Source organism: Lepidochelys olivacea (genome assembly GCF_965140295.1).
Source record: "Lepidochelys olivacea isolate rLepOli2 genome assembly, chromosome: 20".
Classification (NCBI taxonomy): domain Eukaryota; kingdom Metazoa; phylum Chordata; order Testudines; family Cheloniidae; genus Lepidochelys; species Lepidochelys olivacea.
Window position 1 is genome coordinate 4,087,832 of NC_140430.1, and position 23,845 is coordinate 4,111,676.

Consider the following 23,845-nt stretch of genomic DNA (forward strand, 5'->3'; position numbering starts at 1 on the left):
CTTTGTCAGGGCTGTTGTCTGCATCTTCAGCCTTTGGTGTTTACACTTTATTTCATCTGGATGGGCTGGGGCTGATTCCATCATCGCTACATACCTCATTCACACATCTAAACTACACTAATCAGATTACAGCCGGGTTTTGCAAAATGGAGCGAGCATTTTAAAATGGAGTTTGAGTTACAATATGGACAGGTGTAAGGAATGGCAAACAGTGAGCAGAAGTTACAATGTTGAAACCGTGCAAGTTTCAGTGATTTAAGCAGCAATTGGATTGAAAGTGAAACTCAATTAGCCAGTTATTGGAGTAACCGGTTTTATGAATGAATGTTGTTTCATTCATAAAATTTTGCAGATGAAGTTATATTAATAAAGTGATCAATTAAAAACAATTTCATTGATCAGTTCTACAGTCGCAACTTCTTGTTTGAGACTTTTCCTGTTAAAACACGAGATGAAATATTCAGGAGTTTCTTCAGCCTCTGCTTTTGCACTTGTAACACCGGAAAGGAATGGGCAGCATGCCAAGACTTCTGGAAAGGGAAAGGTTCGTTCATTGCCAAGTGAACAGCAACCGCTTGCCACCTACGGGCAGCACACTGGGGCGGGCAGGCGCCAGGCACAAGGCCAGTTGTAATACTGAGGATGCTCATCACAAACCGGGAGAAGGGAGCAGCGAGGCACAAGGCCCAGAGGGTGGAGTAGCAGGCAGTGTTGGGGGTGGGGTTACAGATCCAATAATGGGGGCATCACTGGGGGAGGGGGGCAGTAAAAAGACCACCCCCATCCCGTTCCATCACGCCTGGGCCCCCAGCCTGCCCTGACGCCTGCTTCCAACGCTCTCCAGTCACCACCGGCCACTGGTCTACATGGACAAGTGCATAGGGCAAAGGGCTGGGGGGGGCACCAGGGCAGAAGGCCGAGGGGTGATCCAGGGCACAGGGCAGGGGGGGATCCAGGTCTCAGAGCTGGGGGGGGCACCTGGGCAGAGGGGTTCCAAAGCACAGGGCTGGGGGGCGCAGCAGGGCCGAGGGGAGATCCAGGGCACGGCGCCGGGTGGGGCAGCAGGGCAGAGGGCCGGGGAGGCACCAGGGCAGAAGGCCGGGGCGGGATTGAGGGCAGAGGGCCGGAGGGTTCCAAGGCACAGGGCCGAGGGATGCACCAGGGCCGGGGGGGATCGAGGGCAAAGGGCCGGAGGGTTCCAGGGCACAGGGCTGGGAGGGGGCGCAGCAGGGCCGGGGGGGGGGGGCACCAGGACACAGGACCCGGGGGGCGCAGCAGGGCTGGGGGGCACCAGGGCCAGAGGGGATCGAGGGCAAAGGGCCGGAGGGTTCCAGGAAACAGGGTCAGGCGGGCGCAGCAGGGCCGGGGGGCACCAGGGCCAGGGGGGATCGAGGGCAAAGGGCCGGAGGGTTCCAGGAAACAGGGTCAGGCGGGCGCAGCAGGGCCGGGGGGCACCAGGGCCAGGGGGGATCGAGGGCAAAGGGCCGGAGGGTTCCAGGGCACAGGGCCAGGGGGGTTCAGCACGGCCGGGGGGGGCGCAGCAGGGCCAGGGGGGATCGAGGGCAAAGGGCTGGAGGGTTCCAGGGCACAGGGCCAGGGGGGCGCAGCAGGGCCGGGGGCGCAGCAGGCTGGTGGGGTCACCAGGGCACAGGACCGGGGGGGTGCAGCAGGGCCGGGGGGGGCACCAGGACACAGGACCGGGGGGGGGGCGTAGCAGGTCTGGGGGGGATCAAGGGCACAGGGCCAGGGAGGGCGCAGCAGGGCTGGGGGAGGGCACCAGGACACAGGGCTGGGGAGGCGCTGCAGGGCCGGGGGGGCAGCAGGGCCGGAGGGTTCCAGGGCACAGGGCCAGGGGGACGCAGCAGGGCCGGGGGCGCAGCAGGCTGGGGGGGCACCAGGGCCAGGGGGGATCGAGGGCACAGGGCCGGAGGGTTCCAGGAAACAGGGTCAGGCGGGCGCAGCAGGGCCGGGGGGCACCAGGGCCAGGGGGGATCGAGGGCAAAGGGCCGGAGGGTTCCAGGGCACAGGGCCAAGGGGGTTCAGCACGGCCGGGGGGGGCGCAGCAGGGCCAGGGGGGATCGAGGGCAAAGGGCTGGAGGGTTCCAGGGCACAGGGCCAGGGGGGCGCAGCAGGGCCGGGGGCGCAGCAGGCTGGTGGGGTCACCAGGGCACAGGACCGGGGGGGTGCAGCAGGGCCGGGGGGGGCACCAGGACACAGGACCGGGGGGGGGGCGTAGCAGGTCTGGGGGGGATCAAGGGCACAGGGCCAGGGAGGGCGCAGCAGGGCTGGGGGAGGGCACCAGGACACAGGGCTGGGGAGGCGCTGCAGGGCCGGGGGGGCAGCAGGGCCGGAGGGTTCCAGGGCACAGGGCCAGGGGGACGCAGCAGGGCCGGGGGCGCAGCAGGGCCGGGGGCGCAGCAGGCTGGGGGGGCACCAGGGCCAGGGGGGATCGAGGGCACAGGGCCGGAGGGTTCCAGGGCACAGGACCGGGGGGGGGCGCAGCAGGTCTGGGGGGCACCAGGGTCAGGGGGGATCGAGGGCAAAGGGCCGGAGGGTTCCAGGGCACAGGACCGCGGGGGGGGGCGCAGCAGGCTGGGGGGGCACCAGGGCCAGGGGGGATCAAGGGCACAGGGCCGGAGGGTTCCAGGGCACAGGGCCGGGGGGGTGCAGAAGGGCCAGGGGGGCACCAGGGCACAGCCACAGGGGGGGCACCAGGACATGGCACTGGAGGACTCTACGGCACTGGGGCGGGGAGCCCTAGGCTGGGGGCCCGAAAACACAGGGCCCCCAAGGGCAACCCGGGCACGGCCCCAGTGGAAGGTGTCCCCTCCATCCGGGTCTTTGTCCACCCGTGAGCCACTCTCATCCGGGTATTTGGGGTCGAAGCTAAAGCCCGGCCTGGAACGACTGCGCATGCGCAGCAGCAAACCGCGTTACCCTGCGCAGGCGCTCTGAGCAGGAAACGAGTCTGGCGCGGGAGGTGGGAGTGCTGCGCAGGCGCCGTGTGTGTGAGACCTGTGCTCCAGAAGACCGCACGCGCACCACGCCAGAGTGCTGAGCAGGCGCACAAAAAGGAGGTCCTGCCTAGGCGCAGTGCGTGTGGGCGAGCGCGGCGTACGGACGCGTACTCACGCGCAGGCGCCTCTCAAGGAGGCGGGGGGGGGTACGCGCGCAGGCGCAGTGCGGCGCTGGGCGCTGGGCTCGGGTTTAAAGGGCCAGGAGCGGCCCGGCCTGCGCTGCCCCCGGCCGGGAAGATGGTGTGTGGCGGCGGCTTCGCCTGCTCCCGCAACGCGCTCTGCGCCCTCAACGTGGTCTATGTGGTGAGCGCGGGCCCGGGGCTCCGGCGGGGCCTCCCTCAGCTCGGGGGCGGCCTGGGGGGAGGGGCCCCGCGCGGGGCCTGGGGAGCCGCCGCGCCCCCCCCCTTTGGCGGGGGCGGGGGAGGGGCCGAGAGCCAGCCGCGCCCCCCCTTTGGCGGGGGAGGGGCCGCCCCCCCTTTGGCGGGGGAGGGGCCGCCCCCCCTTTGGCGGGGGGTGCTGCAGGGGTGTTTGGCCTGTCTCTGCCCAGGCGATAAGCTCTCTGGGGCCCATGGAGGCTCTAATGTCTAGGGCAGCTGCCTTGGCATCTTCCCTAGCCCTGGGCTGCATGAGGAGAATTGGGACATGCCCCTCCTCCCAAACCAGCACGGGTTAGTGCCGAAGTCCACATCTCTCTGACCCCACGCAGGCCGGGGCTGGACTTCACTTCATCCCCCGCCTCGGGCCGTAAAAAGACCACCCCCATCCCGCTCCATCACGCCCGGGCCCACAGCCTGCCCCCGACGCCTGCATCCAACGCTCTCCGGTCGCCACCGGCCACTGGTCTACGTGGACAAGTTCGACGGCTGTAACACTGTAGTGTAGCGGCTTCCGCAGCGATGGAAGGGGTTTGGCTGTCGATGTTGTGAATCCACCCCTCAGAGAGATGCTAACGAGGTTGACGGAGGAATTTGTCCATCAACCTAGCCCTTAGAGAGGTGGCTAAATTGATCTAATTTTTTTAAGTGTGGGCCCGGCCTTATTAATCTGTGAGGGGTGTGATTCTTTAATCACCTACGCCCTGCCTAGTGCATAGAGCTGATTTTCCTTCCTGAACCGGAGTAAGCCCTACAGTATAAGCTCTCTATCCCCTCCAGGGGGGTTAGCAGCTTTAGCTATACTGGAATAGGTCAAGTGACAAAACTTTCTAGTGGCGTACCCAAGTGCCTCAAACATCCAAGAAGCAGCCCGTCTGCATTGCCGCCCAAACCAGCCGGGTTCACAAGCGGCCCATGGCTTTTCTATGGAATAAGCCGAAAACAAGGTACCCCACTCTAAAAGCTGCAGTCGTGCAGTCATTTTAGTTTAATGCTTCTAAGTGCCTTTATAATGCCGGCCCGTATGCACCTGGAGGGGCACGTCTATATGGAAACGGAGCAGCTGCGGTGCTCTAGCGTTGCCATGTAGATGCTGCCTGTACCCTTGGTCTAGGTCATCAACCTCTCTGAGAGGCGGCAGCTAGGTCAATGGAAGAGTTCGTCCATCGGCCTAGTGCTGTCGACACCGGGGCTTAGGTCGCTATAGCGACACGTCTCGGGGTGTGTGGATTTTTCACACCCCTGGGAGACACAGCTCTACCAATGTAAAAGCCTAGTGTGGACCAGGCGGAAGAATTATTCACTGGTGATTGTATCTGTGAGACAAGGAAGTGAAACGTCAATAGCTCTGTCCTAACATCTTGCTGTAATAGGCATCTTACGCTGATGAGAGCCAGTTTCAGAGCGCTGGCTCGGCGAAGCTTAGTTAGGCGCTTCAGTAATCTGACGTGTTCTGCTAGAGAGTGTTAACATAAATGCCCATTATTTCAGCGCCTATTTAGCAGCATCCTCTTGATTCTCTGGGATACTCTTCTAATCTGGTTAGCCAGAGGTTGCACCCATATAACTGACATGCGTCTTCTAGGGCTGTCAGAGCCTTTTCTTGGAAGTCCTCCATCAGCGGTAGCAGTACGGAGTGCGCTGGCTAAAAGAAACTGGCGTGGTTTAGCAGTGTCTGTCGCATGGATGACATCATGTCGACAGCATGGACTTTCCACCATCATCTGTATTGGGGTAGTGACTGAGAGCCCCTGTCCTGGGCCAGGATCCCAGGGTGCTGGATGCTGGACAGACCAGAAGATCCCACTCTAACTACGGGAGGAGGGTCTCTCAAATCAAGGCTTGGGGGCGCTCCCGGTGAGGCCCCAGAGCCTGGGCAGCTCAGGTCTGGAATAAGCGGATTGGCCCAACGGTTGCTGTGAACTTGGTAACCAAGGGCTGGATCCACTTTGAGATGTTCAGTGTCACAGCGCCAATCACAGGAATAACATGGCAATCCACAAAGCTTGAGTTAGGTGCCTAGGTTCCCTATGTAACGAATGGGGCAAGGGAGGGGAACTGCCTAAACTAGCCAGGAAGGGGTGTAGGTTAAGTCCTGCCTCTCTCTCAGGGACAGGTGCCCAAGTCTGGGCTGTGTAGTAGGAAGAGAGCCTGAGACATAAAGTCTTGTATTAGAGGCCTGGCATGAGGCAGGACCTGCTTATAGGCTCTCTTCCTACTGCAGGGAGGCACCAGTCCCGGCTCGTGATCCCCAGCCAGTGACCCTCTCCTGGAGTTGGACGGCGTAGGCACCTCAACTGTTGGGAGAATGAGTTAAACCCCTGCCTCACGCCACGCAATGGAGTGGTGAGTGGAGATGGTTGTGGCCATTTTAGGACCAGTGGTTAGAGCACTCACCTGGGATGTGGGAGACAGTGCCCCCTTCTGCCTGAGGGGGAGAAGATTTGAACAGGGATGTCCCCCCTCCCGAGTGCTCTGACCACTGAGCTAGGGGGTATTCTGATGTGGGGCTCCCTCAGTCTCTCCTGCTGCTCATCGTGTATAAATATGCAAGGGGTCACTGGGCAAGCAATTCCATAGGCTGGGGAACCTACGGTCCAGTCCCCCTGCTCCAATCCACTTCAGTCGGCAAAGGGAGCCCCACATCAGACTATCCCACCACTCAGTGATTAGTGCTCTCCTGAGAGGAGGGAGACCCATGTTCAAAAGCTTGTCACCTCCTTTGGTAGAGAGAGGAATCGAACTGGGGTCTCCCACATCCCTGGTGAGTGTGCTAACCACTGGGCTAAAAGTGTTGATGTGGTCTATGCTGCTGCTTCCAGCCCGATTTCAAATGGGCCCTTGTCCTGTAGGGAGCCTCTGTACACGATTCCTGGACTGGGCCCTGCAGAGAAGATAGGCAGCCAAATACTGATCTTCTTCCAGCTGATGGATCTTTCTGGGGCTCAGAGGCAGAAACTTAGTCACCTAGGCCATGTCTGCTACAAGGACTTGAGTGCTGAGGGAGTTTAGGTGCCTACAGGGGTAGGTGGCCACCAGGTGTGGCTTTGCAGATTACAGTGGTGCTTAAATCTGGGACATAGTCACCTAAACCCCAGACTTGGGTGTCTTTGTGGACCAGGGCTCAATTATTTTTGCCTTAGGTCCTGTAGAGGTTTTGAGTCTTCAGAAGCTTTTATTGCCCATAATGCCTCACCAGACTGGCTCAGAGCTGGCTTTTTAACAAAATGGCGGCAAGAATACTGACTCTAGTCGTGCTCTAAGCTTTTTTTCTGCCAGTCGCTGGGTTTGCCTGATGCATCAAGGCAGAGAGGCCGCTGTCCTCCCTGAGCAGCATGTAGGAACAGGCAGGGTTGAGCGGAAACGAATGCAGACAGAAAGCGAGAGAACGCGCTGTGAGAAGGGGGTTGGAAAATGGACAAGTAGTGGGAGGGCAGCCATGAATCAAGGTCTGCCAACAGAGATGGTTGGAGCCCTCCTGACGAGTGAGTGATCTAGCATGCAAATCTGTGAGCTGCGGTCTCTGGATCTGCCTGGTTAAACTACACTGGGGCCCCAATTTTCTGGTGCCCTGCAGTCACGTAGTACATGGTGCTACCAGTCTGACCCTGTTGCACTTCACACCAGGGCTGAATGGGTGTAAATGACATGAGATGCTGGGCAATAGAGAATCCGGCCCCAGGTGTCTATGGAAGTAGAAGGCATCTGTGCGACCGTGGCTTGAATGGAAAGCCTGGCCGTGCAGCCAGGCTGGGGTAAGCCTAGTGAAAAGGACAGTTGGTTTAAAGCACTAAACACTAGTGCCTCTTCTACACGGTGAGAGCACTGGGAACTAAGACTGCAGCGGGGCAGGCTGTGAGCGCGGCTCAGTCTTTACATCCCATCCAGTCGAGAAGTGAGAGTCGGAATAGCCCTACCCTACCCCTAGGGCGAGCTGTCGGGTGTCTGCTGGAGCCTGTGCTTCCAAAGCGAACTGCGTAGGAACAGCAAGCTGAAAGGGAGCCATGTGTCAGGGGATGACTGTTGGAATAAGTCCTCGTGTCCCACAATCCTGGCCTGTAGCAGAGCTTGTCTTCAAGCCACTGTTGTGCGCCCACCCACAGACGTGAGAAATTTGTCATGTCCATTAGCTTAGTCTGAATGTAGGTAACAGCAGTAGCTGGTCTGCTCCATGGGCCTGACTGATATAAAATAGACAGGAAGGGAGGTCAGAAACCAAACTGGGCTGAGAAGAGGGCCCAGCCCTTGTCAGATGGGAAATAAGGAGGTGGAATGCTGTAGGGAGAGAGTGAAACACGGCTGGCAGGAAGTGGACTCATCGCTGATGGAAGCTCACTGCAGTCAGTTACAGCAGGGGAAATCTGGCCTAATGTTTCCTTTGTCCCAGGCGACAGCTGTGCGGGATTCCTCCTGCAGAGGAGACCAGCACATCTCTTTTGAGCAGCTGAACGGCAAGCAGATCTGCATGTCGCTGTGCTAAAGGAGTGCAGGAGAGAAATCCCAGTGCTCCTGCATGCCCACTACCCAGCCATCCCTATCCTCAATGGTGCCAGACACTAGCCCAGTTAGAGGGCGTCTCATGCTCTTCTTTGCCAGGTGCCCCCTCACCTGCCCAGTGTGAAGACCTCTTCAGTGAGAGCGAGACTAGGAGCAATGTTCACCTGCAATGTTCTCTTGTTTTCCTGGCAACTCAGTGGTCACCAACTGCATTAGTTTGTGCAGAAATCAGCAGGGTTTCACTGACTTAAAAACCCATCTGGTCTGTGCAAGAGCTGACATTACTGCAGAATCTCTGAAACACAAGACGTTTGGAGTGCAAATGCCACCGTAACTCTGTTCTCTTTGCACCAACTCTCTGGAGGGGTGACTTCAAGCACTGTCACCCTGCCAGGTAGCTGTCCCTAGTGGCTGAGGCTCTCCGTGCTGGGAGAGGAGGTGCAGTAAGCTGCTACAGATCTTAGAGCTGCACGGCGTCCTTCTAAAGTGCTTCACAAACTAGTCACCTAGGAGCAACTAATCACTGAAATGCAGCTTGTGGTTGTTTTTGGGGGTGGGGATCTTAAAAGTGGGCAGTGAACAGACTGCTGGCAAAGAGACGGTTCCATTCAAGGTGATCAGGGAAATCCTAAACTCTAGGGGCTATTGAGCATCTGTAGAGAGTACGTGAGACTTATCTGAAAGTCCCATGCACAATATCAGAAGATCAGCCAGGCCAGGATTCAAACCTCTAGTTCTAGGCAACCTAATCGTTCACAACCCAGAACACAGAGAAAGTGGGTGAAATCCTGGTTCTGTTTAAGTGAAGGGGGTCTTGCCACCAACTGCACTGGAGCCAGAATATCACCTGGTATTTCTGGTGCTCGTCACTGTAATATCTGTGGGTATGTCTGTACTGCAGTAAATCATGGCACAGCTGCAGCTGACTCAGGCTTGCAGGGGCTATAAAGTTGCAGGGTAGATGTTTGGGCTCAGGCTGGAGCCTGGTCGCTGAGACACCATGAGGGGTAATGTGATGGAGGAGAAGTTTCAAGAGAAGCAGCCTGTGTTAATGTCTATATATTTTATTGCTGACCTGGTCATATTAATGTGCACAAGCTAAACAGCTGCTTAGTTAAACAGCATTGCTCTGTCTTGTTGCCATTTGACTGACCTGGAAGGTGCAAATGCACAAAGGTGCCTCTTTAACTGGATTTGGTAAGCCAGCGCGAGCCTCTCTGGAGGTGCTCTTAATTCAGTTCGATTGGCCTATTCTGATGTAGCTCAAGTCAGTAAGGAATCAAACTCTGCAAAGCCAACGTAAGCCCTTCAAACTGGGGTTTTTTTTGAGTGTCTGCAGAAGGATTTGCACTAATTTAAGAAACCAATTTAGTTTAAATGGATGCTCATTTGTGTATAAACGTGGCCAAAAGATGGCAAGAGCTAGCCAATTCCTCCCCCAGTTGGCACCCATTTTATGAGCTCAAATGGTGAGTGGATCTTTCTGGGACGTATCGGTCTAGGAGATGAAAAAGGGCATTTACCACACTCTTACAGGAAGTCAAAGTAGTCAAGGTTAACTTTAATGTTGTGATAAAAGCATCCATGCTATCTAATGTGGCTTTGGCTCTGAAGTGTGGGGAATAATGAGCCAGTCAGTCACAAGCCAACTGATTAAAAGGTGGCAAGCTCAAAACCAATACACCACACGCATGTAGTTAGACAATGGAAATTGAGGCCACAAATGTAGCAAGTTTCAAAAGGGACTGGATCCTTCTGTGGATAACAAGAATCTCTGGAGTTATAATTAATGCTAACAATTTAGAAGGGATATTAACCCTCATGCTGCAGGCTCTAGTAGAGATCAGAATGAGACCTAGATGGCAGGAAATAGATTATCCCTCATTTACCTATTATGGGTTTCTTGCACTTTCCTCTGAAAGGTGCTGGCTGCTGTCAGACAGGAAACTGGACGGATGGACAGTGAGGCCAATCCAGTCTGGCAGTCGCTAGGCTCCCAAAGTAGAGATCCTAGATTACAGAGGTACAGAAGTGCAATAGGGAGCATGTAAAATGTGCAGAGATGCCCCCACCCCCAAAGATCCAAAACTGGAGCTGGCGTCCATTCTTCCAACATCTGATCTCTTGAAATGGGTGATTAAGAAGCCAACTAATTGCAGGCGTGCGTGGGTGGACTGTGAGCTTGGATCTTCGCATGAAAGGAATGGGGGAGGGCCCGCTAGCTGGGGTGGGGGCGAAGGGCTGGAATAAACAATGGTTAATGGAAGGGAAACCAGCAGGGGTTGGACAAGAAGCTGAAAATAAAAACCAGAAAAGATAGGTTTCAGAGTAACAGCCGTGTTAGTCTGTATTTGCAAAAAGAAAAGGAGTACTTGTGGCACCTTAGAGACTAACCAGTTTATTTGAGCATAAGCTTTTGTGAGCAACAGCTCACTTCATCAGATGCATACCGTGGAAAATACAGAAGACGTTTTTATACACACAAACCATGAAAAAAATGGGTGATTATCACTACAAAAGGTTTTCTCTCCCCCCACCCCACTCTCCTGCTGGTAATAGCTTATGTAAAGTGATCACTCTCCTTACAGTGTGTATGATGATCAAGGTGGGCCATTTCCAGCACAAATCCAGGGTTTAACAAGAACGTCGGGGGGGGGGGGGGGGGAAACAAGGGGAAATAGGTTATCTTGTATAATGACTTAGCCACTCCCAGTCTCTATTCAAGCCTAAGTTAATTGTATCCAATTTGCAAATGAATGCCAATTCAACAGTCTCTCGCTGGAGTCTGGTTTTGAAGTTTTTTTGTTGTAATATCGCAACTTTCATGTCTGTAATCGTGTGACCAGAGAGATTGAAGTGTTCTCCGACTGGTTTATGAATGTTATAATTCGTGACATCTGATTTGTGTCCATTTATTCTTTTATGTAGAGACTGTCCAGTTTGCCCAATCTACATGGCAGAGGGGCATTGCTGGCACATGATGGCATATATCACATTGGTGGATGTGCAGGTGAACGAGCCCCTGATAGTGTGGCTGATGTTATTAGGCCCTGTGATGGTGTCCCCTCAATAGATATGTGGGCACAGTTGGCAACGGGCTTTGTTGCAAGGATAGGTTCCTGGGTTAGTGGTTCTGTTGTGTGGTATGTGGTTGCTGGTGAGTATTCACTTCAGGTTGGGGGCCTGTCTGTAGGCAAAGACTAGCCTATCTCCCAAGATTTGTGAGAGTTTTGGGTCATCCTTCAGGATAGGTTGTAGATCCTTGATAATGTGTTGGAGGGGTTTTAGTTGGGGGCTGAAGGTGACGGCTAGTGGCGTTATTTTCTTTGTTAGGCCTGTCCTGAATAAGTCACAAAACAAGGCCCCAGTCCAGCTGATGCTTAGGCATGCACTTCCCTTTCCCTGCATGAGGGTCCTGTTGCAATCAGCAGGGCTACTCAGGTGAGTAAAGCTAGGCAGCAGGCAAAGTTCACTGTCACTTAAATGCTGGGCTAGAGGTAGGCAAGGTTTAGTGGATAAGTTTTAAGCCCAGACCAGGAAGGGGACAGTACTGTTTACAAAACCAAATAGCAGGTCTCAAAGCGCTCTACAAAGGTACGTATCATTAGCACCATTTTACAGATGGTGAAGCTGAGGCCCAGGGAGGCAGAAGATGTCACTCAGCTGGGAACAGAACCCAGGTCTCTGCAGTCCACTTGCCTGCTCTCCCTCCCAGTAACATGACAAGCCCCCAGCGCTCCCCCTTTGCAGCCTATCTGTTTGTTTAGACTGTCAGTTCTTTGGGGGCTGGGATCTTATCGAAGCCCCTACTGTGCTATGCAGGAGCTGAGAGGTGCCTCTGCCAGGATGCGGAGGTCATTGGAGGGGCGTGGAACTGGTGTGCTGGGTGGCGTGGGGGAAAGGGCCACCCACATCCCAGGCTGACCTTCTCCTCTTGTTTTCCAGCTGGTTGGGTTGCTGCTGATAGGCGTGGCTGCCTGGGGGAAAAGCTTTGGCATTGTCTCCAGCATCCACATCATCGGTGGAGTCATCGCCGTGGGTTTCTTCCTGCTGCTCATTGCCATCGTGGGCCTCATCGGGGCTATCAACCACCACCAAGTCATGCTCTTCTTTGTATCCTTCTGTGCCCGGCCTGGGAGGCTGGGGCCATGCCGCGCTCCTCACAACTCTGCCCCGTGACCCTCGTGCCGCTAATAATCTTCTGGTTCTCTGTGGTACAAGAAGCACCGCTGTCTGGAGCGAGAACGTGGCCTTGAGTAACCTCAGGGCCCGGCTACATCTGCTGACGAAACTCCTGTTGTTGCTGTGCAGCTCCATGAGGGGGAACCCTGCTGTTGTCAGGCCCCCTCTGAGCTGGGTTAAGGGTGGTTCAAACTCTCTAGCCAGTCTGGTGGTAGTAATGATTGGGAATCCAGCCCGAGAGGCTGAAATCTAGAAGTTGGGTCCTTAGGACCCTGCTAGATGGTCTCGCTTGCTACAGCGAAGCAGCAGCCTCTGCTGGGAATGCCAGACATTCCCTTCAGGCAGTGGGCCTGGCTTTAGGGTGAGGATCTCTGGCCCCCACTATGCTGCAGCTCAGACTAGCATGATCGCCATGATCTGTTCTGGCTCTGACATCTATGAAGGGGTGGCGTGGCCTTCCTTTGGAATTCCCCTCTGCCCCCAGCTCAGGTCGAGGCACGTGGTACTACATGAATGCTGCGACCGTTCTCTCCAAAGGTGGGGAGGTGGCTTGGCGGGAGAAGTAGCTAAGAGCAAGTGGGTGAAACAGGTGGGGGTGTCTGGACTGGACTGGAGGAGGAAGTGAATGTGCCGTGAGAATCTGAATGAGACTGGCTGTGGGTAAACTCGGGCTGGGGCTGTTTGAACTCTCACTAGGTAAAGCACTTGAGTCTGCATGGCAGGGACAGCCCTGCGGACGGCCAAGGGCGGAGCGTCGGCAGAAGGAGTCTCCTTGCTCTCCCACGCGGGGGCGTGGGGCGGCCCGTGGGCACTCACAGAGGGAGCAGCACTGGGGTGTCTGTCTTGCCACGCCCCCTAAGAAAAAGGAGGCTGGCGTCCCAGAGCAAGCCACTCCTCCGATGTGCGTCTCTGCAGGCCGGTCCGCCAGAGCAGATACCCCGTTTGGCCCTGCCAGCTGCTGTGGGCAAAGAGCTTCATGGCGGGAGAAATGGCAGCTGAGAGAGGATCTAATTTGCTGTCCACAGTAGCAGGATTTCCATGGACTTGTTCTAACGTACCAGGGGCTGGGGGAAGGAAAGCCGTGTCTGGTGGACCCTTGGGAGTTACAGTTCTAGCCCCTCTTCCAGATTCTCCTTTTTATCTATAAATAAAACCCATAGCGCATCTCTCTTCTTCCCCGCCCCTCTGGCAGCCAGGCTGACGTTCTGCTCCCCTCACGCGGGGGTGGGGTTTTTCATCTCCATTTGGCTATCATGAGGCTGGCAGATGTAGCTGCTGCACTCTGAATATGCTCTTCCTCAGGGGAGCCTGTCACATCACTGGGGCACTTCAGCAGCGGGTGCTGATTGCTAGGGGCTGCCGCAGGCTCTGCACCAGGCAGGTGCTTGCCAGAAGGGACCTGGGGACCTGTCTTGGCCTGGACTGGGGCAGAACCTGTACCTACCTAGACCAAGGCCAGGCATGGCTGATTGCCACCTATAAATGGGCTGATATTTCAGTGAAGGGGAAGTGATGCGAAGAGGAAACCGCAGTTCCACTTGCAACCTCAACTTTTGAGAAAAGGAGCTAATATTCAGCTGAGCTGGCTGGGGATTGTAGCAGATTTGGAGACCTCAGCAAGGGGGAGGGGACCTCCGCCAGCCTCTGTGAAGGCCAAAATCTTGTTAAACAAGGTGGGGTGGGGAGACAAATGCTCCCTAGGCACCAGAGGGCAAAGGCTAGGTCTCGGTGGGGATCGTTCCAATCTTGGGGTGGGCAATACCCCTGACTTTAGGGGGGCCACAGCAGGAGGAAGGTAGGAAAAGCTGAATTCAGAGGTCATCATTAACTCTCCCCTGGCCAGCAGGGAAAGGCTGAGGCCGCACAGGAGTTCAAGTCCCTTAGGCCAGGTTCTGCACAAGCTGCTCTCGGCCGCAGACCAATGTCGGGTAGGCAGGGGCCTTTCTTTTGGTCCTATTCTTGGTGCAGTTATACTGGTGGAAAAGGGCTTTGCTGGAACAGCTTATTTCCCTTGGCCAACAGGTGTAAGCAGTGGGGCCCCTAGGAGCGTTTGCCAGCATGGCTAGACCGCAAGCCTGGGAAGGGGAGACTAGGCCTTAGGGTGGAAGCCCTGGGGGGCTTTGTCCTGCTTGCACCCTGCCTAGCACAACCAGAGATCAGTCTCATCCTGCAGCTGCCTTGCGGGGAGGGACGGGCAGGTTTCAGCACAGGCCTCGGAGGGCCGACCTGGCCAAACCCAAGTGGCTCAGTGTGGGTCCCCCTGCCATTCACTCCGGTTTGGAGGAGGTGGGGCCCTGAGCTTGGGGTGGGGTGGGGGATCTGGCTGTTGGAGGAGAGGGAAAGAGGAGGGTCTGGGGGGTGGAAAATCTTTCCCCTGCGAGACACACACTTTAATTGGTGGCTCTGCTGGCCCCAGGCCTGGCCCAGGAAAGCAGTGTGAACAAACTGTGCAGCACCAGCAAGCTGAGGCTGCTGGTTTTGTGTCTGTTGCCTTCTCTGACTCAGCTGTATACTGGGCTCTGCATTTACATGTACGTGGGCGGTGGGTGGGGCGAGGCGGTCGCCTGTGGATAATAATCTGTGTTTAAAGGGCCCTAATTAGCCTTTGATGGTCTCCCCTCAGGAAGGGAAGGGTAAGCTGCCAGCTCGGCTGCTCTGGGGGGGCTGGAGGAAGATGGGCCCTTTTCTCCTCGCAAGGCACCTGCGATGGTGGGGTCCTTGCATGGAAAAAGAGACCTTTGCTCCAGGAACTACCCACCCTGTCCCCTGAACAGGGTGTTAGAGCAGGACCCTGCCACTGGGGACTCCTGGGTTCCACTGCAGCTGTGCCCTGGCCTGGTGTAAGATCAGAGCTAGGTTTTCTGATTACACAAGTCGCTTCACTTTCCTCTGTCTCAGGTTCCCTACCTGTACCATGGAGCTGGCACAGCCCCCCCACCAGGGCTTGTCTGCAGGGGAGACCCGCCCGACAGGCCTGCTCTGGAATAACCCATCCTGTGGATGCAATTCCAGCATAAAAATCTACAGTGGAATAGTATCAAGAGAGGGGCGTTGCTCCAGATTCACCGTACTGCTCGGCAGGCTCCCATGGAGACAAAGCCGAGCGCCGTCTCTTTGTAAAGCTGCAGCCTCCTTTCCCCAGTGTTCCCCTCTGTACATTTAAACAGCCCTAAACTGACCCTCTCACTGTCTAGCTAATCCCCTCCTGCGCCATCCTCCAGTCTGAAGTTCAGACGTTTGCTGTGGGAAGCACCCAGCATGCTTGGGGAGTTGGCAGCATAAGCACCGGTTGCACAGATAGGAGGTGTCCTCTTGGGGGAGCCACACAACTCCCTTGGAAATAACTGGTTTCAGAGTAGCAGCTGTGTTAGTCTGTATTCGCAAAAAAAAAAAGGAGTACTTGTGGCACCTTAGAGACTAACCAATTTATTTGAGCATGAGCTTTCGTGAGCTACAGCTCACTTCATCGGATGCATACCATGGAAACTGCAGCAGACTTTATATACACACAGAGATCATGAAACAATACCTCCTCCCACCCCACTGTCCTGCTGGTAATAGCTTATCTAAAGTGATCATCATGTTGGGCCATTTCCAGCACAAATCCAGGTTTTCTCACCCTCCACCCCCCCACGCACAAACTCACTCTCCTGCTGGTAATAGCCCATCCAAAGTGACAACTCTCTACACAATGTGCATGATAATCAAGGTGGGCCATTTCCTGCACAAATCCAGGTTCTCTCACCCCCCTCCAAAAAACACACACACAAACTCACTATCCTGCTGGTAATAGCACTCTCCCTACAATGTGTGTGGTAATCAAGGTGGGCCATGTCCAGCACAAATCCAGGCTTTCTCACACACCCCCCTTTCCCGGGGACACACACACACACACAAACTCACTCTCCTGCTGGCAATAGCTCATCCAAACTGACCACTCTCCAAGTTTAAATCCAAGTTTAACCAGAACGTCGGGGGGGGGGGGTAGGAAAAAACAAGGGGAAATAGGCTACCTTGCATAATGACTTAGCCACTCCCAGTCTCTATTTAAGCCTAAATTAATAGTATCCAATTTGCAAATGAATTCCAATTCAGCAGTTTCTCGCTGGAGTCTGGATTTGAAGTTTTTTTGTTTTAAGATAGCGACCTTCATGTCTGTGATTGCGTGACCAGAGAGATTGAAGTGTTCTCCGACTGGTTTATGTGTGTCCCCGGGAAAAAAGGGGGGGGGGGATGAGAAAGCCTGGATTTGTGCTGGACATGGCCCACCTTGATTACCATGCACATTGTAGGGAGAGTGGTCACTTTGGATGAGCTATTACCAGCAGGAGAGTGAGTTTGTGTGTGTATGGGGGTGGGGGGGTGAGAAAACCTGGATTTGTGCTGGAAATGGCCCACCTTGATTATCATGCACATTGTAGGGAGAGTGGTCACTTTGGATGAGCTGTTACCAGCAGGATAGTGAGTTTGTGTGTGTGTGTTTTTTGGAGGGGGGTGAGGGGGTGAGAGAACCTGGATTTGTGCAGGAAATGGCCCAACTTGATTATCATGCACATTGTAGGGAGAGTGGTCACTTTGGATGGGCTATTACCAGCAGGAGAGTGAGTTTGTGGGGGGGTGGGGGGGTGGAAGGTGAGAAAACCTGGATTTGTGCTGGAAATGGCCCAACTTGATGATCACTTTAGATAAGCTATTACCAGCAGGACAGTGGAGTGGGAGGAGGTATTGTTTCATGATCTCTGTGTGTATATAAAGTCTGCTGCAGTTTCCACGGCATGCATCCGATGAAGTGAGCTGTAGCTCACGAAAGCTCATGCTCAAATAAATTGGTTAGTCTCTAAGGTGCCACAAGTCCTCCTTTTCTTTTTGGAAATAACCGTGAGCTATGGCGCTAGAGTGTGGCAGAGGTTTGTTCTTCTGCAGGGGATTTTGCAGCTGGCAAAGGAAGCTGCCCGGGCAGATGCTGTTGCTGTCACTGTCCTGTTCCACCCCGGAGGCTGGGTAAGGGGGCAGGAGCCTGGGAGGAGATGGCAGCGTCTCTCCCCCCCCATGTTTCCTTAACACTGACTCTTCCTCAGTACATGGTCATTCTGGGGCTCGTCTTTCTCTTCCAGTTGGGAGTCTCCTGTTCGTGTCTGGCCCTTAACACAAGCAGAGAGGTGAGTCAGCCTCCCTGCCCTACCCTTGGCCACAGCGGCTTCAGCGAGATGCGCTGGAGAGTCCGTACATCCGTCTTCGCAGGGAAACAGGAAGGGGCCCTGGCAGCTGCCCTGTGGCTTCCAACTAGTGGGTTCAAAGGTGTTTGGTGACTGGCAGGCTGCAGATTGTCCCAGCTAGTGAGAGTTGAAACCCTCTTCCTACGAAGCTCTGGGCCTGGTAGATGGCTCATCAGCTCATCAGTGCAGTGAGGTGGATCCTCTGCCTGGTTTGGCTAGTTACAGCGCCCAGTTGTCTCCCCTGGAATCAGGGCCTGCAGGCCAGCCAGACCCGCGTGAGATCCCACACTCTGCCCCGAAGAGCGTAGCCCAAGGGCTTGTCTTTACTGCAGATTTGACCCGGGGGCACCCCTTGGGTTGTATCTCCCGTTGAGCCCCATTTGCACACCCTGACGCAGGGGCGGTGGTGCTTTAACTCAAGTTGGTAGCCTGTCACGGAGAGGTTACAGGTTGCCTAAATATACTGTGTCACCTACTCGCCCCCTAGCTAGCCAATGTGTAGTGCAGACATTGGCTAGTTCTACTGGAGGGCGGATAGTCCTCAACACCTTCCCACAGGGCCGCTCGGGTGGCTGGCAAAGACAGCCATGTTTGCCCACAATTCACTGGAGCGCTTGGCTCAGGCTGTGCCCCCAGCCGTCTTAGTGCCAGGCCCCACCCAGTCTGGACGTACGGAGCAGGCTGGCGGCGGGGCCAAGGAGAACTCGGGTTGACTCGGAAGAGGACAGACCAGAAAAGGGGTGGGGAGAGGAGACTGTGCAAGAGACACACTCTACATGCAGCGAGGATGGGGCTTGTTGGGGGGGCTGGTTTAACTCTGTTCCTCGGGGAATTGCTGGGACTCTTACCCTGGAGCAGAGGTGGGTCAGCGCTGAGTTCTTGGGAACTGCCCACGTTCACTCTGGATTTTAAAACCATCTGACCCTTGTCCCACTCCTCCATTCCTGCCGAGCTGGGTTGATCGTAGTAACATCAGAAGAGCTGCGTCAGCAGCGCTTCACAAAACACCCATTTCACGCTGGCCTTACAGCTTGTTTCCTCTGCAACACGCTACCCCCACCCCCTCTTCCAGAGGGCACCCTCAGCCTCTTGCCACTGTGCCATGGGACACCGGGAGCTGGCATCTCATTATGGAAACAGCCCGAAGCCAGCTGTCAATGCTGGGATGGGGCGGGAGCAGTAAGGGCCTGTTGGATTATTTTAGATGGATTATATACCCTACAGGTGTTACCATAACCCACTCTCTGTCCACCATTAACCAGTGTTAAACAAGGTCCAGGGCTGGCGAGCAGAGACCTCCGCCTGCTTCGTACCATGGCAAAACACCATTAAAAATCTTCTTAACCTTTCATTAAAAATGAGAAGGCAGAACAGCTCCAACCTCTGAACAATAAAGTATTCACTACGGCTCTCCTGCTGGCCCCGACCCTTGGTCCCTTTCCCTTTAGCTGGTGAGAGTTTTTAAGAAGGAAAAACCCCTTTAGGTTCCAGGCTCTTAGATCAGTGTGTCTCAACGACCAGTCCAGGGACTGGGGCCAGTCCCTGAGCTCTCCCTGGCAGTTGAGGAAGGCAGCAAGCCAGTTCCCGCTATTAAAAAAGGCAAGGAACACTGTCTAGACGGTATCAACGCTGGTAAGAACTGTCCTGCGGGGAAAAGAGGAGTTAGCTGAGCTGCCTGGAGCTGCTGCAGCTGTTAGAGTCCGAGCCCGTTTCATCCCAGCAGGGATGTGGGATGGAGCTGGTGAAGGCGGCGATGTCCTCTGCATCCCCCAGGCTTGGCTGGGACCTCTCTCGGGATCAGGCTGACGGAGGGCTGAGATCCCAGGAGCTGGTGGGGGTGGCAGCTGTGATGGTGATCCTTGCTGATTTTTCTCCCCAATCTCTTTCTTTATAGCCCCCCCCCCCAAGGGAGCAGTGGGTGGGGCGCAATGGCCTGTCCCCTCCTTGCTTTGTCCATCAATCAGCCCGACTTTCCAACATACTGATTTTTGGTTCCCTGATGTCTGGTTCCAGGCCTGATCGCAACCCAGCCCTCGAGTTAGAGCAATGGGTCTTCTGGGGGGCTGGGGGGCTCCTTCCCCCACCTCTGTCTGCCAGGTGGGCCAGCTCCCCTCCTAGGGCTCCCTCTTCTCACGCTTCTCCCCCACTATCCATGTAAAGCTGGTCCCCCCTGCCCCTATCCACTGAAGGAGGGGCAAGGGGGAAAACCTCTGGCTGCGGGGAACAGCATCCTTTAGTTGCTAGTCAAGTTGCTGCGGTGGGTGCAGCTGTGGCCGCCAGGGCCCTGGCCCAGAGGGTGTTTGCTGGCTGTGCTGTTCGTGGGGTAACCCCAGGGGCTCTGCCCACAGGAGAGTCTCTTCCGCGCTACCTGGGACATGCTGAGCAACAAGACCCGCAACGAGATCGAGGTGAATCTGAACTGCTGCGGGCTGCTAAACAACACCAACGACCCAGTTGCCATCAAGACGTTCCAGATGGACTACAACCACTGCACAGCCGTGAGTCCCAGGGCGGGGCAGCACCTTACCCCAGCGCTTCTGCCTCTGGCCTTTCCCGGCTCTCCCAGGCTGCCGGTCGCTCACCCCCAGGGGAAACCTGCTGGGAGATCTCGGGCCTGGTTCTCAGGGGCGGCTGTTGAGACATTCGGGTTCCAGGGCAGTAACTCTGACTCCTCCCAGCTATACTAAATTCAGGGAGAAGCCCCGGCTGGGCACAAGTCTGTACGGCTGGGGCCGGCGGAGGATCAGGCACATCTGTCAGGGGAGGGAATCCCATGCACGCCCGGCCCCCTTGTGCCATGCTCTCCTGGCTGGGGTTGTGGTGTGCTAAGGGGGGATGGTTCTGCTCCCCTGTAGCCACGCTGCTCTGACCACGAGGGGAGCGTCACTGTGGGGCTTTATCATCCTCTCCAGATGTGTAAGGACAATACGACAAAGGGCCACGTGCCCAGCTGTCCCAAGTGCGGGGAGACGATGCTGAAGCATTCGGATGAGGCCCTGAAAATCCTCGGGGGAGTCGGACTCTTCTTCAGCTTCACGGAGGTAAGTCCTCCAGCCGGGGGTGGGGTTGGGGGGGACCCCAGGTAACCTCTCAGCAAAGTGCTTACACAGTGGTCCTTAGCAGCTCCTTGTGACTCAACGGGGGGGGGACCAGCACCACCAGTGGGAGCTGCAGCCTGTGACACAGGGAGCCCCCATCGTGCCTAATCCCCCCCCCCTTCTCTCTCTGTTCTCCTAGATCCTCGGAGTCCTGCTAGCCATGCGCTACAGAAACCAGAAAGACCCCAGAGCAAATCCCAGTGCCTTCTTATAGACCGTCCACCCCCCACCCCTTCCCTTCCCCAGCTGCGAGTCCATTAGCCCTGAGAATCCATCTCCCTCCACTGCTTGGAAGGAACACGCCGCCTGCATCTGCCCCCCTGTCCGCACCCGGGCCACTGTTGTGTGACCAAAGCGCTGAGCGGATGAACGCGGCTCCATCCTTGATATGAAGCCTTTGGCAAATGGCTGGTGGGGGTGGCGTTCAGTGCGAGGCCGTTCTCGTGCAGCGAGAGCCCGGGCTCAGCCGTGCCAGAGCCAGCCAGGAGCACTGGGCACAGCTAGAAATGTGAAGCTGCTAACCTGTAGTTAGTACCCTGCTCTGACCAGTCCCCCGGCTATGCCTGGCACGTAGCCAATTGCGGAGAGGCATGTTGCCCTGCTGAGACCGGCCATGCCAGCCTGGCCAGGAGCAAACTCCAGGGCTATATTTACCTGGTGGAAACTAACCTGGCCACAGCTGCGCTGACCCCACGAGGAGAGGGAGGGACTTGCACAGCTTAGAGACCCCAGAGCCAGAGCCAAAAGCCAGGGCCCCGTAATCTCGGAAGTTAGTTACGTTCCTTTAAGGGCTGGGGCAGGGGGCTTTGTCTCGGATTTGTATTAATCCAAAAGGAGAATGTACAGCCTCTCACAGCGCTAAATACCCTGAAGAGGTTCATGTGAAAGGGGGTGCGGGGGGGGGGGAGGACTCTAACAGGTACCAGGGGGCTGGTGCGTAGCAGGAAATTTTGGCATTTTTATCCTTAGAATAAGCAGAATCTTAAGAGCCAGGGTATAGCCTTTCAGCAGGTGGCACTTGCTCTTGCCCCACCCAAGGGCTTTGCAGGGACATTTCTGAGCCTTGGACCAGCTCCTCAGCCCCCCTGCAAAAGCATCCTCCAAAGCCTCTGACGGCCAGGGCCATCGCACACCCCCTCTCCCCCAGCTGTCCGACCCTAACCTCCCCAGGGGCAGCAGAGACCAGCCACCTTCCCGGAACGGCAAGAGCCTCAGCCGAGCTGGGGTCCCACCCTCCTCTGCCACAGTCAGCTGGAGCGTGCTTCTGCGCTGCCATAAAGGGACCGGCCTGCTGCAGAGGGGCCATCCCCCGCCTGGATTCCTTGCCCAAGGTGATCTCTGCAGGGCCGGCGAGGATCCCCCTCTTTGCCAGCCCCCGGTTTTTGCTGCACCCCCCCGGTCTTTGGTTTTTGCTGCACCCCCCCACCTGAGATCTTAGCCCAACAGCTAGACACAGCTTGACTGATGCCTTACTTAGAGCTGGGTGCTACACCTCCCCGTAGCAGGTGAGTTTGGCTTGAGAGACTGACTGGGAGGGCTGGGCTGGTCTGGTCCCACTACACTCCCACATCCACCTGCTGGCTCCAAGGGGCAGCATCTACCCCTCCCTCTGGGTCGGACAGGGGTTGCATGTGCTGTTCAGGGACCTGGACACCTTCACCCCCCAGTTCACACGGAGTAGCTCTCTGGGACAGACCAAGGCCCCTGGCCCCAAAGCCCTGGCACGCTGGGCGAGGCCCTGGCCTCCTCGAGCTGGAAAAGGCGGAACCCAGCTCCCTGGCACAACAGCGTTGGCCCAGCCACTGCTTGGCTGGACTCAGGCTGCCCGTAGTGTGGGGCTGGAGCCTCACCAAAAGCTGCCGGCTGCTCCCACTCCCCTCGCAGGCCGTAGAGGGTCCAGGCAGAGCTGGATAAACCCCCTCAGGAGAAGCACCATCCTGAACCAACACTGGATCATTTTAATTCTTCCTGCCCTGCCTCTGTGAGTCCCCTCACCCTTGTGACTAGTGTGGTTAGAGCCCACAGGGGCTGCATGCTATTTATTTATAAGTCTAGCTGGAAACTCTAGGTATGTTGTAGTAGAAGGTGTTTTCCCACAGTGTGACTGAGCCCTCCCTGCACCAGGCTTGGGGCAAGGAGACTGGGGCCTTCTGCAGAACCAGCCAAAGCACCCGATTCTCCATCCACGCTTCATTAAAGGGCCGCCTGCCCTTCAGCCTCTGGGCTATGCCCACCGGAGACAGCAGCGGGCAGCAGCAGAATGCTGCTGGCTCCTTTGTCAATTAACCCCTGGAGGGAACTCAATGAGCACACCCACACCTCAGTGTTAAATTAGCCGTTAGCCGGCCCCTGGGCGCAGCCCAACGCAGCAGGGAGACCAGGGCGCTGAAGGAGTCAATTTCCTCTCTGGCACCCGCTTGGATTATTTGCCAGCTGAGCCAGCCTGGAGCTCAAGGCTTCAGCTGATGACAACAGCACGTCCCCCACTCCCTGGGGAAGTCACCAGCCCCCAGTCCCGCATGTCTCCCGCTGTGCGATGCCTGCCCCAGCTGGAATGTAAACAGAGCCACAGGGCAAGGTCCCGCACCCAGGCCCTCGGGGGCACTGGGGACTCCTGTGTGACTCAGCCCCGGGCAGTGGTACTAGAGGTTTCAGTGTTTTAGCTGGGCTCGCTGGTTCGGAGGGTGCTTTCCCAGCAGCGCTCGTGGGTGCAGGTTCCCCTGGAGGTTGGGCAGAACTTGGCTGGGGCGCTAGTGAAGCAGAAGCTGCTCCCAGAGACTTGTGTTTAAACAGAAGGGCAGCAGGACGTCAGCCTCTCCCCCCGTCTGCTCGGCCGGGGGATCCGTGCTGGACCCGTGTATCAGTGTCCCTCGGAGTGGCTGGAACCGGCACAGCTCCTTCACTGTTGTGTGTATCTTACTTTATCGATCAAATAAACACCTTTCAGTGACCCTCCGGCTCCGCGGTATCACTGGGGGAAGGACATGCCTCCTCCCCCCTTGGAGTAAAGGTGCAGTGCCCCCCCAGAGGCAGCAGTGAGACCTCCAGCTGGCAGAAAGCAGGAACATGAGCATGACCCCTTCCTTTGGGGGGGGGGGGGGGGGGATGCCAGGTGAGAACATGTACACAGCTCTCAGAGTCCTGTCTCTGACCACGGCCACCCCGCTGCAGCCTGGATGGGAGCAGGGGGCATGGTTCTGTCCACTGCTGCAGAGGAAGGGGTGCCCGCTTCCTGGGGTTGACAGCCCACCCCGGATCTCAGACCCAAGGGTGAACAAGCCAATCAAGAGCAATGAGGGGCAATGCCCAGCTGCCTCCACTCCAGTGACCCCTTAACCTTGCTCTGTAACCTGCCACAATCACTGGTCCAGCAGCGAGCAGAGGAAGGGGACCTCTGACCCCCACATGATGAGGGGGTGCGGTCCCAGCTTTTCAGCCGCACCATTCAAACCCAAGACACG

General features: G+C 56.4%; 1 protein-coding gene across 1 annotated transcript; it reads left to right on the forward strand.

Moving 5' to 3' along the window:
* Positions 1 to 3,160: 3,160 nt before the first annotated feature.
* TSPAN31 (tetraspanin 31) lies at positions 3,161 to 23,335 on the forward strand. The gene is made up of 6 exons (XM_084610065.1): positions 3,161 to 3,320; positions 11,834 to 12,001; positions 17,149 to 17,229; positions 19,635 to 19,784; positions 20,199 to 20,327; positions 20,524 to 23,335. The coding sequence occupies exons 1-6, from the start codon at positions 3,255 to 3,257 to the stop codon at positions 20,596 to 20,598; spliced, it is 669 nt and encodes a 222-aa protein (XP_084466191.1). The 5' UTR covers positions 3,161 to 3,254; the 3' UTR covers positions 20,599 to 23,335.
* Positions 23,336 to 23,845: the final 510 nt, after the last annotated feature.

Coding starts and splice junctions, on each gene's coding strand:
- TSPAN31 (XM_084610065.1), top strand. CDS start 3,255: ATGGTGTGTGGCGGCGGCTTCGCCTGCTCCCGCAACGCGCTCTGCGCC. Junction 12,002..17,148: donor ACCAAGTCATGCTCTTCTTT/GTATCCTTCTGT, acceptor ACTCTTCCTCAG/TACATGGTCATTCTGGGGCT. Junction 19,785..20,198: donor ACTACAACCACTGCACAGCC/GTGAGTCCCAGG, acceptor CATCCTCTCCAG/ATGTGTAAGGACAATACGAC.